Genomic DNA, 16,646 nt, shown 5'->3' on the forward strand with positions numbered 1-16,646 from the left:
TGCCCAGTGTGTAAGAGGCTTGCTGCTCTCCAGAGGGCAGGAGTTTGGTTCCCAGCACCGACACTGAGTTTACACTTGCCTGCTGTTCTAGCTTCAGGGGATCCAATACCTTCTTCTGCCTTTCTGGGGCGCCTGGAGACATGTGGTTGCATTCACACAACACAGACACATAACTAAAGTGTACCGGTTTCCCCAGCAAACTAGTGGGTGGGTCCAGATGTGTCCGCCCTGCAGCTCACCCCCACATCAGCGAAAGACATGCATGCACCTCAACCTAAACAGCACACCTGCTCAAAATATTATGGTTTTTGTTGTTGTTTGTTTCTTCTAAGGTTTTTGTCTGTTTGTTTTGGAAGTTAATGGCAGATCAGGAGCATGAACTGTGTAGCTGACAACGGCTGTTGCACTGTCAATAGGTTGGACGTGCCTGAACTCTACAAAAGGCCAACACTGATATGCTTCAGGCACCTGGAGCTTCCTGGTGAGTGGATGTTCCTAAGGCGTGCCTGCACGGAATGAACTTTTTTCCACGTGGCCCAGTGACTATACTGTTTTAAAGCCACTCCATTATATTAAGGTAGAATTGGGTATTTTGACTGCCTATTTTGAGACATTATCTTATTATTATTATTCATCATTATGGCTCATGGGAAGTTGACTGAGAGCATGAGGGACAAGTCTGACTCCATTTTAGGATCAGAAGCCATCTTGTTTCTGTTTCCCTTACTGTGCTTTGACCTCTACCCTCACAAAACCAGAAGATATTCTACCAAGTAATCTGTTTGTTTGTTTTTTCAAGACAGGGTTTCTCTGTGTAGCCCTGGCTGTCCTGGACTTTCTTTGTAGACCAGGCTGGCCTTGAACTCACAATGATCCACCTGCCTCTGCCTCCTGAGTGCTGGGATTAAAGGCGTGCGCCATTATGTCTGGCTGGAGATGCTCTTTTGACACAGCTCAACAAGAGAGACGGGACCTCCCTAGTTCTCCTTATGCAGCCTTGCTCCCTGAAGAGAGCAAATTTCGGGTTAAAAAAAAAAATGCTCAGGTCCAGGTACGGTGGTACATGCCTTTAATCCCAGCCCTCTGAGACTTACTGCTGAATAAGCTCACCCTTTCTAGCTCTTTCTGAGCTCTGGCTGGCTGGTTCAACTCCTTTGTCTGGCTCAAATCCTCTCCAAGCTGACTGATTCGATCTGGTTTGCCTCACACTAACTTTGGCAATATGTTCTGATCTTCTCGCTCCTTCTCACTCTCCGGCTCGTTCTGTCTTCATCTGTGTCTAGCTGTCCTCTTTTTAACCTGTCTCAGTAAAACTCTCCCAGTAACACTGCCTTTGAATTCCACAAACTGAACGCCATGAACTTAACTCCACTGCACAGCCTCTCAACTCATGCTCAACTGGGCTCCTGAACAGAACTAACCGGAACTCAGAGATCTGCATGTCTCTGTTTCCTGAGTGCTGGGATTAAGGCATGTACCACCACCCACGCTTTTTTTTTTTTTAAACCTGAAACTTGTTCTTGCTTTATGCTGAGCTGGCCTTGAACTCAGAGACCTGCTTGCCTCTGTCTCCTGGGATTAACGGTGTGCCTGTATTCCAGCTGGCTCACACAGACCTAGTCGGTCTTTGGATGTGATCAGATCCAGAGGATCCAAGTTCAATCCCCACCATGCACATCAAATGTTCACAACCAATAGTAACTCTAGCTGAGGGGGATCTGACTTCTGTGGCCTCTGTGAGCATCTGCGCTCTTATGCACATACCCACACATGTGCACATAATGAACAAAATTAAATTTAAAGTCTTTTTTTTTCAAGACAGGGTCTCTCTGTGTAGCCTTGGCTGTCCTGGACTTGCTCTGTAGACCAGGCTGGCCTCAAACTAACAGCGATCCGCCTGTCTCTGCCTCCCGAGTGCTGGGATTAAAGGCATGCGCCACCACCGCCCAGCTAAATTTAAAGTCTTGATGATGCCATAAAATGTTCCTTTAATTTCGTACGTATGGGTTTTTGCTTGCCTTTCTGGCTATGTACTATGTGCAAATAGTGCCCTTGGAGACCAGAAGAGGGATTTGGATCCCTTGAGACTGTAGCTATTGACTGTTGTGAGCTGCCACGTGGATTCTGGGACTTGAACCTGGATCCTACAGAAGAGCAGTAAATGCTGTTGACCACTGAGCAGTCTCTCCATCCCTAATACCTGTATGCTATACATACATTCATCAATAATTACTGTGCTCTTAAGTGTATTTAATTAAAAATAAAACTGAAAACCAATCTAGAAATAGCTTGTATTTTGTAAGTTGCATTGGGACTTAAAAAAAAAAACAAAACCCTTCCTTGAAGTCATTTCAAGTATCTTCACGATTTACCTTAAAACTGGAATAGAGTAAGCATTTGATACCGAGGGATGATTCAGGGTAGCAGTCTCAGGGGGCGGGGGTGGGGGAGGAAATAAACTGGTTTGGTGATCAGAGATGGCCAGCGAAGCTCCTGGGTGCTCCACCCAGGGTGGGGCATGTTCTTTCTGCAGGCCTACGAACCCCTTCACGCTGTCCACGGAGCTATTTTGATAATTTTGTGAATTAGTTTTCCCTCCCCTTGTGTGCTTCTTTCCTGCGTCATATGTATGTCTGTATACAAACTAGAAAACCTGTTCATGACAGGTACCCTTCAATAGGTGACACCAAAGATCCCGATCCAGGACCGGCTGCCCCGTGTCAGAACAGGCTAGACAAAGAGATTGCCATTCCTGTCCCTTGCCATTCAAGGAAGAGTCCCCAAATAGCTACACACGTTAAAACTTCTATTTAATAGAATGGAGAAGAGCAGTTAGGTAAGAATATAAACGCCTTATTTAAGAAGCTTTAGAACACTAATCTAAAAGACTAATGGCCGCAGAGACCCAAACTGAAAAGGGGAAGAAACAAGAGCCTCCCTGAACATCACTTCAAGTGCACATTCATCTTCTGAGGTCTGGTACCCATCAACGCATGGCAGAGACGAAGCAACGAGCTTCGCTACTTCCTTGGGCTCGCTTTGGCTTGCTCCCCCAGCTCCGTTCTCAGCGGCTGCGTCATGCCTCTCTCTTCACCACAGCCGTGCTTGTATTTTGGCGCTCCCCCTTCGTGGAGACTTGGCCGAGACCCCCTCGGGGCTAGCTGAGATTCCATGTTTTTAATTCTGAGGTCCATCTGGCTTATCGAGGTAGCATCGTTGGCGTCTCTTAAATTCTCCCTGCTGTCTTGATCTCTCGCTTGGGTCTAAAGCAAAAAGCACAAGATCCCAAAATAATCAACCCTCAGACAATTACTTTGGTCTTCTAAGTATGTTAAATAAGATGCTGGGAATACAATTTTTTATTTCTAGTGCCGACTGTGTTACATTTAAACCATAAAGCCAGGCATGGTGGCACATGGAAGGCAGGTGATCTCCAAACTCAAGCCAGTCTGGTCTATATAATGAACTCCTGTCTCAAACAAAACAAAAACCTGATTAAAAACATTTTTTAAAAAGCACCACCTTTGAATGGTGCTGAAGGTTGAACCCAGGGCCCTGTGTTTGCCACCTCAGCTCTTAGCCACTCTCAACCTAGTCCCATGTAATTTTCTAACTCACAGAACAAAAGAACCAATTAAAAAATGTAACTGGGGGCTGGAGAAATGGCTCAGAGGTTAAGAGCACTGGCTGTTCTTCCAGAGGTCCTGAATTCAATTCCCAGCAACCACATGGTGGCTCACAACCATCTATGATAAGATCTGGTGCCCTCTTCTGGCCTGCTGGCCTGTGTAAACAATACTTTTTTTTCGTTTTTGTTTTTTTGAGACAGGGTTTCCCTGTGTAGCCTTGGCTGTCCTAGTCTTGCTTTGTAGACCAGGCTGGCCTCGAACTCACAGTGATCTGCCTGCCTCTGCCTCCCGAGTGCTAGGATTAAAGGCGAGAAGCACCACACCCGGCAAAAAAAAAATTTTTTTTTAAATGTAATTTAAGAAATAGTGAAGACACTCGGAAGGCAGAGAGGCAGGTGGATCGCTGTGAGTTCGAGACCAGCCTGGTATACAAAGCGAGTCCAGGACAGCTAAGGCTACACAGAGAGACCCTGCTTGAAAAACCAAAAACAAAAAACAAAAAAAAAAAAAGAAGAAGAATATATTTTAACTTTAATATAGAAATTTCTCTTCTCAATTGTCTTAAAATGCGAAAGATAGTCTAATTAAAATATTGCGGAAGTTCAGTCTGTTTGTGTGTGTCAACTTGATTGATACCAGCCTAGAACCTATCTGAGCTGAAGGAACCTCCCTGAGGAGTTAATTACCTCCACTAGATTAGCCTGTGGGCAAGTACATAAGGCATTCCCTTGGTTAGTGATGGATGTGGAGGACCCAGCCCACTGTGGGTGGTGCCGCCCCGCCCCCAGGCAGGTGGTCCTGTGCTGAGCGCACCACGAGGAATCCGAGGAATCCGAGGAATCCAGCCAGTAAGCACTGCTCCTTCCCTGCCTCTGCTTCACCACATTCCGCCCTGCTTGATTTGAGTTCCTGCTTCCGCATTTCTCAGTGATGGCCTGTGAGCAGGACGTGAAAGCCTTTTATAAACACTTCCCTCTTGTCCTAGGGTTGCTATTGCTATGGTGAAACGCCATGACCAAACACAAGCTGTGGAGGAAAGGATTTGTTGGGCTTGTCATAGTACATCACTGAAGGAAACCAGGATAGGAACTCAAGCAAGGCAGGAACCGGGAGGCAGGAGCTGATGCAGAGGCCATGTAGGGGTGCTGCTTACTGCCTTGCTCCTCATGGCTTGCTCAGCCTGCTTTTATTTTATTTTATTTTATTTTATTTTTTTTAGACAGTTTCACTGTGTTGCCGTGGCTGTCCTGGACTCAGTTCATAGATTAGGCTGGCCTCGAACTCACAGTGATTCGCCTGCCTCTGCCTCTGCCTCCTGAGTGCTGGGATTAAAGGTGTGCGCCACCATGCCCAGCTCAGCCTGCTTTCTTATAGAACCCAGGACCACCAGCCCAGGCATAGCACCACTCACCATGGGGTGGGCTCTCTCCCACCACTAATTAAAGCCAGATCTTATGGAAGCATTAAATGGAGGCTCCCTCCTGTCTCAGATCACTTTAGCTCCTTTCAAGGTGATCTAAAACTATCCAGCTCATCTCCCTTAGTTATTTTTGGTGTTTTATTTCAGCAATACAAGAGCAAACCAGAATAATATACACTGAGAACTTTAAAGAAACACACGACGCTCAGAAATCTACCAAGCCAACTGCTACTGGCAGAAGAGGAAATACAAGGGATGTTACCATTGTGCTGGAATGCATTTAAAGCACGTTACAGATTAACTTAAAAAGCTTTCTGCAAACTGCCTGCTCTCCTCGTCTCTCCCGCGTTTGGTCCATCCTCACGCCACGTACCGCGTTCTCTCGCACCCACGCCACGTACCGCGCTCTCGTGCACCCACGCCATGTACCGCGTTCTCGTGCACCCACGCCATGTACCGCGTTCTCTCGCACCCACGCCACGTACCGCGCTCTCGCGCACCCACGCCACGTGCCGTGTTCTCGCGCACCCACGCCACGTACCGCGTTCTCGCGCACCCAGCTTTTGAAGCGGAGCACTTCTTCCTCCAGGTTCCTCTGGTTCTCGAGGAGGCGTCCGCACTTTTTTTGTTCTGTTTTTATTGCTATTAGCTCCTGCTCGATAAACTGAAGTTTTACAACCATGTGTAGATATTTGTAATAGGTAGTTTCCCAGTTTTCCTTCAGACTGTGGAACTGTGTGAATAAATAATATGGTTTCACGGTGAAGGACAGAACAGGAGACTAGTCTAGCACAAAGCTGATAGACAAGTGACGCCGGTTCGGCTGTAAGAAGGTAGAGTTACGCTCTATAGCAGGCTACTAGACTATTAGAATTATGGCAAAGTCATGCTCCTTACACGCATCATCTTCGTCACTCACTGATACCGGAACCACAGCTGTCGTTTTCCAGTCCTACCCTCGTCTCTCCTTAGTAAATAACATGGCGGTAAGTCACACACGGCGGAAGTCTCTGGCTCTTCCTCCCCTCTTTCTTTCTTTCTTTCTTTCCTTCCTTCCTTCCTTCTTTCTTTCTTTCTTTCTTTCTTTCTTTCTTTCTTTCTTTCTTTCTTTCTTTCTTTCTTGGTTTCTCGAGACAGGGTTTCTCTGTGTAGCCTTGACTGCCCTGGACTCACTTTGTAGTCCAGGCTGGCCTCAAACTCCCAGCAATCTGCCTGCCTCTGCCTCCTGAGTGCTGGGATTCCTCCCCACTTTAAGTGCCTGTAATTCCTAAGCAAGCTTAGGTTTTCAGCTACTTTAACCTGCATTGATGAGTGGCCTTGCCCACAAAAGACCTTGAACATGGGTATCTAATGAACGGGTGTTATAAGCATGGATTCTGAAGTCATGTTTTCCTCTGAACTGCAAATATTTTAATTTGAACTGTATTCTAAAAAATGATTCCAGGCAACAAGCAGTGGAATATGGAAGTCAGTCTAGTGACTTTTTTTGTTTGTTTGTTTTGTTTTTTTGTTTTTGCTTTATTGAGACAGGGTTTCTCTGTGTAGCCTTGGCTGTCCTGGACTCACTTTGTAGTAGACCAGGCTGGCCTCGAACTCACAGAGATCTGTCTCCCTAAGTGCTGGGATTACAGGTGTGGGTCACCGTGCCCAGCTGACATAATGTTTTCTTTAAAAACAAAAATGTTCTGATTCAAGAGTATTGCCTTGTAATCTTTTAATTCATTCCACAAAATACACCAGCATATTAATCAATGATAACGATAAAATTTAGTTGGCTGAGTTAGAATGACTTCTCTTTAGTATAATGATGGTCTGTGATGGTGGTTTTAAAACACGGCCTACACATTCTACCATGAAGCACGCTCCTGAATGTGAGTATGTTTTGGTAACTAGCTTCTTGTTTTGATTTTTTTTTTTCGAGATAGGGTTTCTCTATGTATCCTAGGATGTCCTGGACTCACTTTTGTAGACCAGGCTGGCCTCGAACTCACAGCTATCCGCCTGCCTCTGCCTCCCGAGTGCTGGGTTAAAGGCGTGCACCACCACGCCCGGCTTGTTTTGATTTTTTAAAGACAGGTTCTCACTATGTATTTCTCACTGGCCTGGAACTCCTTATGTAGACCAGCCTGACCTCGAACTCAGAGATCCGTTTGCCTCTGCCTCCTGAGCAGTCTGATATGCTTGCACATGATTTCTCTAGGGGAGCAACACTTAGGCTATGGCAGTGCTCCTAACTCTCACTGATGTTGCCTGGACACTGCAGGATAGTTAGCGGCTGCACTCTGGCCATGAACTTCCTCTGCAGGGCTGACCTACTGCCCTGTGAGTCTTGGGTTATGCTGTGTATCTCCAGTGGTTTAGGTGCGGGGAGGTAAGTATGAGAGACTGCGGTATCTGAGAATGAGGCTCGGGCTGCGAAGAGGAGCAGCGTGGGTTCCAGCACCGGCACTGTGCGACCTCTTCCTCCAAGCTGACACTCCTTGCTGGAGGGAGAAAGAGGCCCACAGGGCCCAGGAAGCTGGGAACGCCCCCAGGCTTGGGAAAGTCATGGGGTTATATGGCTGGCGAGGCCTTTGCTGGGGTTTTGAAGGCAGCAGTCGCTGGGCACAGGGCTGCTGCTGTCAAGCTGCCGAGAACTCCTGGGATGCAGTTTTCGTCAGTCATCATTCATGCTGAGGATGGCCTTTGGGTGATGCTGCTGATTTGAGTTGCCCATGCTCCTGACAGTTACAACCGACTCATCAGGCTCGGGTGGACTCTTCTTCTTCCTCTTCCTCCTCCTCCTCCTTTTTCTCGTCTCTCTCTCTCTCTCTCTCTCTCTCTCTCTCTCTCTCTCTCTCTCTCTTTCTGGGATTTCTATTATGTAACTATGCCTGTCCTTGAACTCACTATGTAGATCAGGCTGATCTCAAACTCACAGAGAGCTGCCTGAGTCTGCTTCCTGAGAGCTGAGATTAAAGGCTTGCACCACCATGCCCAGCGCTGGTCAGTCACTGATACCCTATCCCCCCAGAAAAACCCACACACCACCACGTCAAAAGCTAACCTAACTGCTGACGGTAAGATGCCTACTAGTTTAATTTCCAGTGAGAAGCTGACGTTACGCCCCCTTTCTGAGTTGATTAAAAACACTGATGTGGTTGTATGTGAGCTTAAATGAACTGATAAAATTTAAATGCTGTCCATAGCGAACTAGGTCAGCAGTGCTATGACCAAGATTTGAGGACGCGAGAGCAAAGAGGGAAGGAGTAACAGGGAGAGGAGCTAGGTCAGACTCTGGACCTTTCAGTGGAGAAGAGAGAAAGAAACAGCTGTCTTTGAAGGCCAGCTCTTACCTCGCCATGGATTCAGCAAGACATAATCTGGCCACTTTAGCCCTCACTGCCTAAGGTGCTTCCCACGCCACGTGGGGCGCCCTGAGAGCAAGGGGACTGCAGGGCAGGGAGGGGGGGTAGGGGTAGGGGACAACCTCCCAGCTGCTGGAAGGCCCAAGCTTTTGACAATCATAGCCCCAAGTGGGATCACGTTGGGAAAAGTAACAGCTGCTGTCATAGCAACTGGAGCTGCTCATAGCATTTTGATTGGCCCCCGTTTCTAACCGTATTCGCCTGCCAATCAGGGCTCAGGGCCCGGAAATCCTGGGGCGGCTGGGACAGAGGGCTTGAGAGCTCCATGGTGAAGAGAGAACTGGCTCCCACTGCGTCCTGCACAGAGCTCTCTTGACCAAAGCCTTCCAGACTGCCCTGCTGCTGCTCTGGTGAACTGCAGGCTTGCTCTGCGAGAGACTGCTCCTGGCTGGCTAAGAGCCTTCTGGCTGTGTAGCACAGTCACTTGGATGGCACCCTGAAGCCTGCTGGGGGCTTAGAGCTGGCACACTACCAATCTCTCTCTCTTCAACATTTTTGGTTTGTTTTTGTTTTTGTTTTTCCGAGACAGGGTTTCTCTGTGTAGCCTTGACTGTCCTGGACTCCCTTTGTAGATCAGGATGGCCTCGAACTCACAGTGATCCACCTGCCTCTGCCTTCTGAGTGCTAGGATTAAAGGCGTGCACCACCACGCCTGGTTATTTTCCCATTCTAATTGTTATCCCCTCATGGCAAAAAAAAAAAAAAAAAAAAAAAGCTCCTTATTTTTCCTTGGCTGTCTTTTCAGCAGGGAAGGTGACAAGAGCCCAGGTGGGGAGACTGATGTTCCTTCAGGAAAGAGAAAGTCTATACAGGAATCCTACCACAGCAACTTGACACAGAAGACAACTGGCAATAAGCTGCATATTGCTGGAGAAAAAAAATCTCACTGGAGAAATCGATTTGATTTGGTCCTGGCTTACAGAACCTCCCAAAGCAAACGCCCATGTTTATGATCAGTTAGATCTCAACAAATGCTGCAAAATCATTCTTAAGAGTAATTTTTTTTTTTCAACCAGAAATGATTCTGGGGCTGGAGAGAGGGCTCAGGAGTTAAGAGCATTGGCTGCTCTTCAAGAGGCTCTGTGTTCAATTCCCAGCAACCACATGGTGGCTCACAACCATCTATAATGTGATCTAATGCCCTCTTCTGGCATGTAGGTGTACATGCAGGCAGAACATTGTATACATAATAAATAAAATCTTTTTTTTTTTTAAAAAGAGAGAAACAATTCTGGGGCAACTAGTTCTTCACATGTGAAAAAACAAGTGTGAGTGACCACCAAGCATCACAAATGAAATTCACACTAAAGTAGGAAATGAGACATGCAAATTCTAAGAAAAGACATGGGCAGATCTCATCATGACTGCATTAGGCAAAACTTTGTGTTGGAACATTAAAGCACAAATAGTTGAATTGACTCCATCTACAAAAAGTGCCAGCACTCTTCAGAGATCCCGTTAGGGAGTGCAAGGGTAAGCTGGGTAGAAGAAAGAAATGCTGGAAAGTTCTTGTGCCTGGTAAAGATTTCATGTCCACGATGCACAGAGGACTTCTACAAACACCAGGGAGAAGTTAACCCAATTCAAAACTGGAAAGACAATCTAGTTAGACCTTTCTCTAAAGGACGTATACTAACGACCAACAGGTCCGCGGAGACACTTGTGCTCCGTTAGGGGAACACAAACAGAAACTCGGGTGACCTACCCACCCCTTCATGAAAACTTGGTATTGTTAAAAAGATGGAAATGTGGGGGCTCACATCTTTAATCTTAGCCTCCCCCTGCCCCAGAGGCAGAGGCAGAGGCAGAGGCAGAGGCAGATGGATTTCTGCAAGTTTGAAACCCTGTCTCAAACAGACAAACAAAATATAAGATGGAGGAGCGTTGGCTCGGAAGTGGGGAAGTTATAGCGCCCCTTCAGGACTGGAGGACTGAAGACTGCGGCTGCTGGAGAAGGCGCACACACAGGTGCTGGCGGCTCCTGAGAACAGCAAAGTAAGTGCTGTCGTGTGACTCAGCCCCGCCACTGCTCAGAAACCAGCCAGGAGAAATAGAGGCTGCTTCGCGCAGAGCTTGGGCCTGCGCTGCCAGAGCAGCACCTGTCATCAAAGTTCAAAGTGGGAACAACCCAGAGGCCCAACGATTGGTGAGCGTATCAATAAAGCGTACGGCTTATCCATATACCAGGACACCAGGAGATGAAGTACTCACAGGTTTCAGAACAGGCTGAACCAGGGAAGAATTACACTCAGGAGCAGGAGCCAGACTCAGAGGCAGCGAGAACGCAGACTGAGAGTCCAGACAAACTGTTCAGACAGACATCTTGCCAGCCATTAAGTGTACCTGGTTCTTATGTCTCAGAATGAAAGAGCAATCACTAAGAGGTTTAGGACAGATTTAGATGATGAAAATACTTGAAAATTGCCGGGCGGTGGTGGCGCACGCCTTTAACCCCAGCCCTTGGGAGGCAGAGGCAGGTGGATCTCTGTGAGTTCGAGGGAGTCCAGGGTAGCCAAGGCTACACAGAGAGACCCTGTCTCAAAAACAAACAAATAAACTAACTAACAAACCTCAAAAATTGAGATGATATTTGCGCATGTGTAAATATAATCTGAGTTACTGAATTGCAATGTGTACTTCCACTGACTGGCTTTCGCAGTCTCTCAACTACATCCAGATGGCGCTGTTAGTGACACTTACGAGTTGGACATTCTGATGGTGCGGTGTTTGTTGTGGAGTCATCTGCCAGCATTAAGAGGAGCTAGAGAAGGGCCTCAGAGTCCTTGTTGCTCTCCCAGAGGCCCGAGTTTGGTACCAAACATCCACACGGCAGCTCACAACCATTTGTAACTCCAGGCCCGCGGGATCCCATGCCCTGTTCTGAGGGCATTAGGCATACGTGTGGTTCACAGGCATGCACATGGTACACAGACACGATGCAGGCAAAACACTCATACACATAAAGTAAAATAAATAAATCTAGAAAATAAGATGAAGATATAAAGAGAATCAGCATAACGCATTTTCATTAATATCAAGACAGTGAGGGTTTTTGGTTTCTTTTTGTTAATCTTCGCTTTACTGACCAATGAACACATAGCTATATTTTCTCAATGCAAAAAATATTGACTCTACAGATTACTCAACTTACCTCACGCCTTAGCGTGTTAATTGGAGTATGCATATCAAACTGGCTGGGTTTTAAATCTGCAGGACCAGTAAGATCTCTGCTTTCATGTTTATTTAACTTCTTTTTGGTCTCCTCAAAGAGTTTCTTAAATCTGTAAAAATGTACAGACTTGGCATGTGAATGTTTTCAGAGTCAATATTTAAAATTTTAAGTATAATATGCAATATCATACAAAAGGAAGAAAACTATAAAGTATGAAGGTCTCATTGTCTCAACCTAAAGTGAATTGAAAGCATTCTAATGAAATTATAACCTTTAAATACTATTTTGTGTGTATGAGAGTTTTGCCTGCATGCGTGTCTGTGTACCACATGCCTACTTCATGTTCTCGGAGGCCAAAAGAAGGTGTCAAACCTCCAGGACTGGAGTTACAGATGGCTGGGTGCTAGGAATTGAACATGGGTCCTTTAGAAGAGTAGCAAGTGCTCTTAACCGCTGAGCTATCCATCTAGCCTGACATTATAATCTTAATTTTCATATTTTGAAGTTAAAATACAATTACACAATTTCCTCCTTTTCTATCCCCCCCATCCTTCCTATGTACCCCTCCTTCTCAAAGTCATGGTCTCTACTTTTTAAATTGTTGCTTACACATACACACACATTTTGTTGTTGTTTTGAAACAGGGTTTCTCTATATTGCCCTGGCTGTCCTGGAACTAACTCTGTAGACCAGGCTGGCCAGAAACTTGCTGAGATCCACCTAACTCTGCCTCCTGAGTGAGGGGATTAAAGGTATGTGCTACCACCACCTGGCCACATATGTAGTTCTAAATATATAAATACAACTTGCTCAGTCCATATAATCCTATTTCTACTGGATAACCAATTGGAAGGCTCTTCCCTGGGAAAGACTATTTCTTCTATTCTTGGTATTTCTTAGTTGCCTGCATTTTTTTTTTTAAGATTTGTTTATTTATTATGTATACAGCACTCTGCCTGCATGTACACCTGCAGGCCAGAAGAGGGCGCAAGATCTCACCATAGATGGCTGTGAGCCACCACCTGGTTTCTGGGAGTTGAACTCATAACCTTTGGAAGGACAGCCAGTGCCCTTAACCTTTGAGCCATCTCTCCAGCCCCTGCCTGCAGTTTTTTTTTTCTGGAGTCGAAGGCCTCTGAGCTTTTCCCTTCCATGTTTAGTGTGTCTGTTGGTGTCATCCTTGTTCAAGTTTTGCTTAGAGACTTGTTGATGAGACTTCATGGTTGTAGGAGGCACAATCTCACAGCAAGCTTCATGTTCGTCTGTCTCTTACCATCTTTCCACCCCTGCCTTTCTGCCCTGATCTCTGAGCCTTAGGTGCAGGAGCTGCATTAGGATGTGTCAGTTGTCTAACCCTGGGGTTGGGTACCACAAGGTTACTTGTTCTTTGTATCTTGATCAGTTATGGTTTTGTGTGTGTGTGTGTGTGTGTGTGTGTGTGTGTGTGTGTGTGTGTGATTGTCTCTGTTGTTGCAAAGAGACATTTCTTTGAAGAGGTTTAGTAAGTGATGGTTGTAGGTTTTCCTCCAAGATCCATGACTTCACCAGCTCTGTGTGATTGCTTACATTTCCGTGGTGGGCATGGCGTCAGTGGGCCTTAGGAGAACTGTTGGTTACCTCCAACGCATGCATACCACAATTGCACCCTTACGGATCTTGTGCCATGCCGGTTGTTGTAGCTCATAGGCGTCACAGCTGGGTAGGGATACCACTTGTTTTCACCCTTGGAATCTTGCGTAGCACCTTCCGGTACCATAAAAGCCAGGGGGAGGCGTGCAGGCCGGTTGCAGCTCAGGGGCCCCTGGGCCCTGTGTCTGAAGTGCTTGGTGCTTTCAACAATAGGAATTTGCCTCCGACCTCTGGGAGGCAGCTAAGGGCAACATCAGTGGCTTATATTGTTTTTGGAGTGTCTTGGATAACTCTGACCAACAACTCAAAAAGTGGCTTCCCATCGGGGTTTTGTTAAATGGTTTATGGCTCTTGGGTAAAATTATAATCTTAAGTAAATAGTATAGAGAAAAATTTGATGACATATCACAAAAGGAATAAGTATTATAACCACATTTGGATATATCAGAATCATTATTATCCATTTTAGCATGAAACACTGACAAATTACTAAGGATTACTTGTAATTCATAGATTAGGCACCAGAGTGAAGCAGAAAAGAATACATGGATGTCACTGCAAGATCTAAATATACATGTTGACAAATTTACTTGTCTACTCTGGTGCACAAGAAGAAAAGGAAGTGCATGCAAGAAGCCCCCAGGGAGGGCGGGTGTTAGTGCAGATTTGCTTTTTTGGCCTAAAATGTTATTTATCATTGGGAATGCACCGTGGGCTTCTAGAAAGTGTACCCCAGAGTGGAGAGCTGGGACATTCTGAGGGCTTGTTACGGCCGTTCTCCTCTATCCTTCAATCTAGCATTACAGTGTCTTGGATTATTTAAAACCCTGAGTCTGGACATCAAGTGCATGTCTATTTACAAATGTAATACATTATTTTTTCTTTTCTTTTCTTTTTTTAGGTTTTTTGAGACAGGGTCTCTCTGTGTAGCCCTGGGTGTCCAGGCCTTCCTTTGTAGACCAGGGTGGCCTTGAACACAGGGATCCACCTGCCTCTGCCTCCCTGAGTGCTGGGATTAAAGGCATGCGCCACCATGCCCAGCAAGTGTAACACATTCTTGAAAGAACATTCCATTTGTTAACATGCAGGGGCCTCCACTATCTCTTCAAAATTTGTCTTAAATGCCACTCAGTCAGATGTGCCTCTAGGGACGCCTAATTGTTTTTCAGCTTCCGTTTGCTTGCTGCATTTTTTTTTCCATCCTCCCATTCTCAGTTGGCATGTGCATTTGATGAGTTGTGTTTCTTACAGATGATAACGCTGTTGTTTCTCTTACTAAGGCCACTCCGGCTTCAAAGCCATCACACACCTGTCTAGGCAAGATCCCCCACCCCCTCTATCTGTCATAGTGGTTGTTCCCCCAGGAACAACCTTGACAAAGAACCCACGAGCAGCTTGTAGAAGGGCACCCAAAGAGCCTGGCACAGATGTGCTCTGGTGCAGGACAGTGACTGAGCGAGGTGGCTGAGGAGGACCTGGGTTAGGTTCCCAGCCCCCACACAGCAGCTCCCAACCACCTGCAACCGCAATCAGAGTTCCAGGGGATCTGACACCCTCTTCTGGTGGGCACCAGGCATGTGTGTGGTGCACAGACACACATGCTGGCACAACACTCCTACACATAAAATAATCTAGAGAGGTTACAATGAACGTATATAATACCAAGAAGTCATCCCTAAAATACATGCATAGGAGCCATACGGAGTGAACTCAGTAGGTTGTGTTTATAGATACACACACATATATGTAACAATAAAAATTAAAGCACAGCCGGGCATGGTGGCGCACGCCTTTAATCCCAGCACTCCGGAGGCAGAGGCAGGTGGATCGCTGTGAGTTCGAGGCCAGCCTGGTCTACAAAGTGAGTCCAGGACAGCCAAGGCTCCACAGAGAAACCCTGTCTCGAAAAACCAAAAAAAAAAAAAAAAAAAAGGGTGGGGGGATGGATATGGGAGGGAAAATAAAGTAAATATGTCATTCATATATGAAATTCTGAAAAAAACCCCAAATAACAAAAAATTAGTGAAGCTAATTAATGAGTGAAAAGATTTGAAATATTAAAATCTTACCCAGTCAACTCTATCATCAATTCCTCATTTTTATTCATCTGTTTTTCCAAAGTACACTCTAGAGATTGTGTTTGCTGAATGAGATTCTTTGTTTCATCTCCAACCTTTAAGAGATTATAAAATATTTTAAATTATCAAGAGTCTTATTCTTCTTTTATAAAATCATGTCCTATAAGCTTGTGAGTAATATGTATTTGTATAAGTTTGTAACATTACATTTAGAATCATATTAAAAAACCAAAACAAAACTCCTTAGCCAGGTGGTGGCGCAAGCCTTTAATCCCAGCACTCCAGAGGGAGAGGCAGGCGGATCTCTGAGTTCGAGGCCAGCCTGGTCTACATCGAGTTCCAGGCCAGCTGGGAATACACAGAGAAAACCCTGTCTGGAATAAGCAAAAAACAAAAACCAAAACAAAACCAGCTCTCATATACTTATATACTTATCTTTAGTCTTTGAAGAAATTTATTATTTTTTTATTATTTGTTCCTCCCCTCCGTGTGTGTGTGTGTGTGTGTGTGTGTGTGTGTGTGTGTGTGTGAGTGTGTGTGTGCAGGTGCCTGCAGAGGCCAATAGAGGGCGCCAGATCTACCTACTGGAGCTGGAGTTGCAGATGGTGAAGGGCTGAATGGGTATAAAGTGCTGGGAACTGAACCTGGGTCCTCTGCAAGGGCAGCAAGTGCTTTCAACTGCGAAACCCCCTTTCTAGTCCCAAGTTTCTACTCTTAATTATAAATGGAACTTAAAAGCTATCCGTTCTCAAAACTTCACCGAAGGCTTCTGGTAATCAATGTAGAACTCTAGACCAAATAACCGTGGAATGCTCTTAGACTAGTAAGACCTTCCCAGTGATACAGACAGCTGTACACAGCAACTTTATTCACAGTAGGTTTGATGTACAAATAGTCCCTATGCCCATTCATCAGCTAACGGGGAAACAATGTTGTCTAACAAAGCATTATATTATATATCATAATCTATTAAAGGTATTAATAATAACAAAATATATAACATAAAATATTCATTTTATAAGAATCTTGTTTAGTAAACCCTTTTTCTTTTCGAGGCAAGGCTTCTCGGTGTATCCCTGGCTCTCCTAGAACTTGTTGTGTAGACCAGGCTAGCCTTAAAGTCAGATATCCACCTGCCTCTTGCCTCCTGAGTAGTTGGATTAAAGGTGTTCACCATCATGCCTGGTGAATCCTTAATTTTAAAAAATAATTTCTTTCAATTTATGTGCATGTGTGTATGTATGTCATGCATGCACAGGTGCTCACAGAAGTCAGGGGAGATCACCAGCTCCGCTGTGGCTGGATTTGGTG

At 45.6% G+C, this 16,646-nt stretch overlaps 1 protein-coding gene across 1 annotated transcript in view; it reads right to left on the reverse strand.

The window, feature by feature from the left end:
- Positions 1-2,811: 2,811 nt before the first annotated feature.
- The window catches only part of LOC311607260 (uncharacterized protein), a 102,009-nt gene continuing 88,174 nt past the window's right edge, over positions 2,812-16,646 (reverse strand). The window contains exons 28-31 of the mRNA XM_084798942.1: positions 15,327-15,430; positions 11,608-11,737; positions 5,591-5,782; positions 2,812-3,263 (exon numbers count right to left, since the gene is read on the reverse strand). Of these exons, the coding sequence (XP_084655068.1) occupies positions 3,021-3,263; positions 5,591-5,782; positions 11,608-11,737; positions 15,327-15,430 (669 nt within the window). The 3' untranslated portion in view covers positions 2,812-3,020. The remainder of the gene's footprint in view (positions 3,264-5,590; positions 5,783-11,607; positions 11,738-15,326; positions 15,431-16,646) is intronic.

Source organism: Acomys minous, assembly GCF_964271855.1.
Source record: "Acomys minous genome assembly, chromosome: 10".
Classification (NCBI taxonomy): Eukaryota; Metazoa; Chordata; class Mammalia; order Rodentia; family Muridae; genus Acomys; species Acomys minous.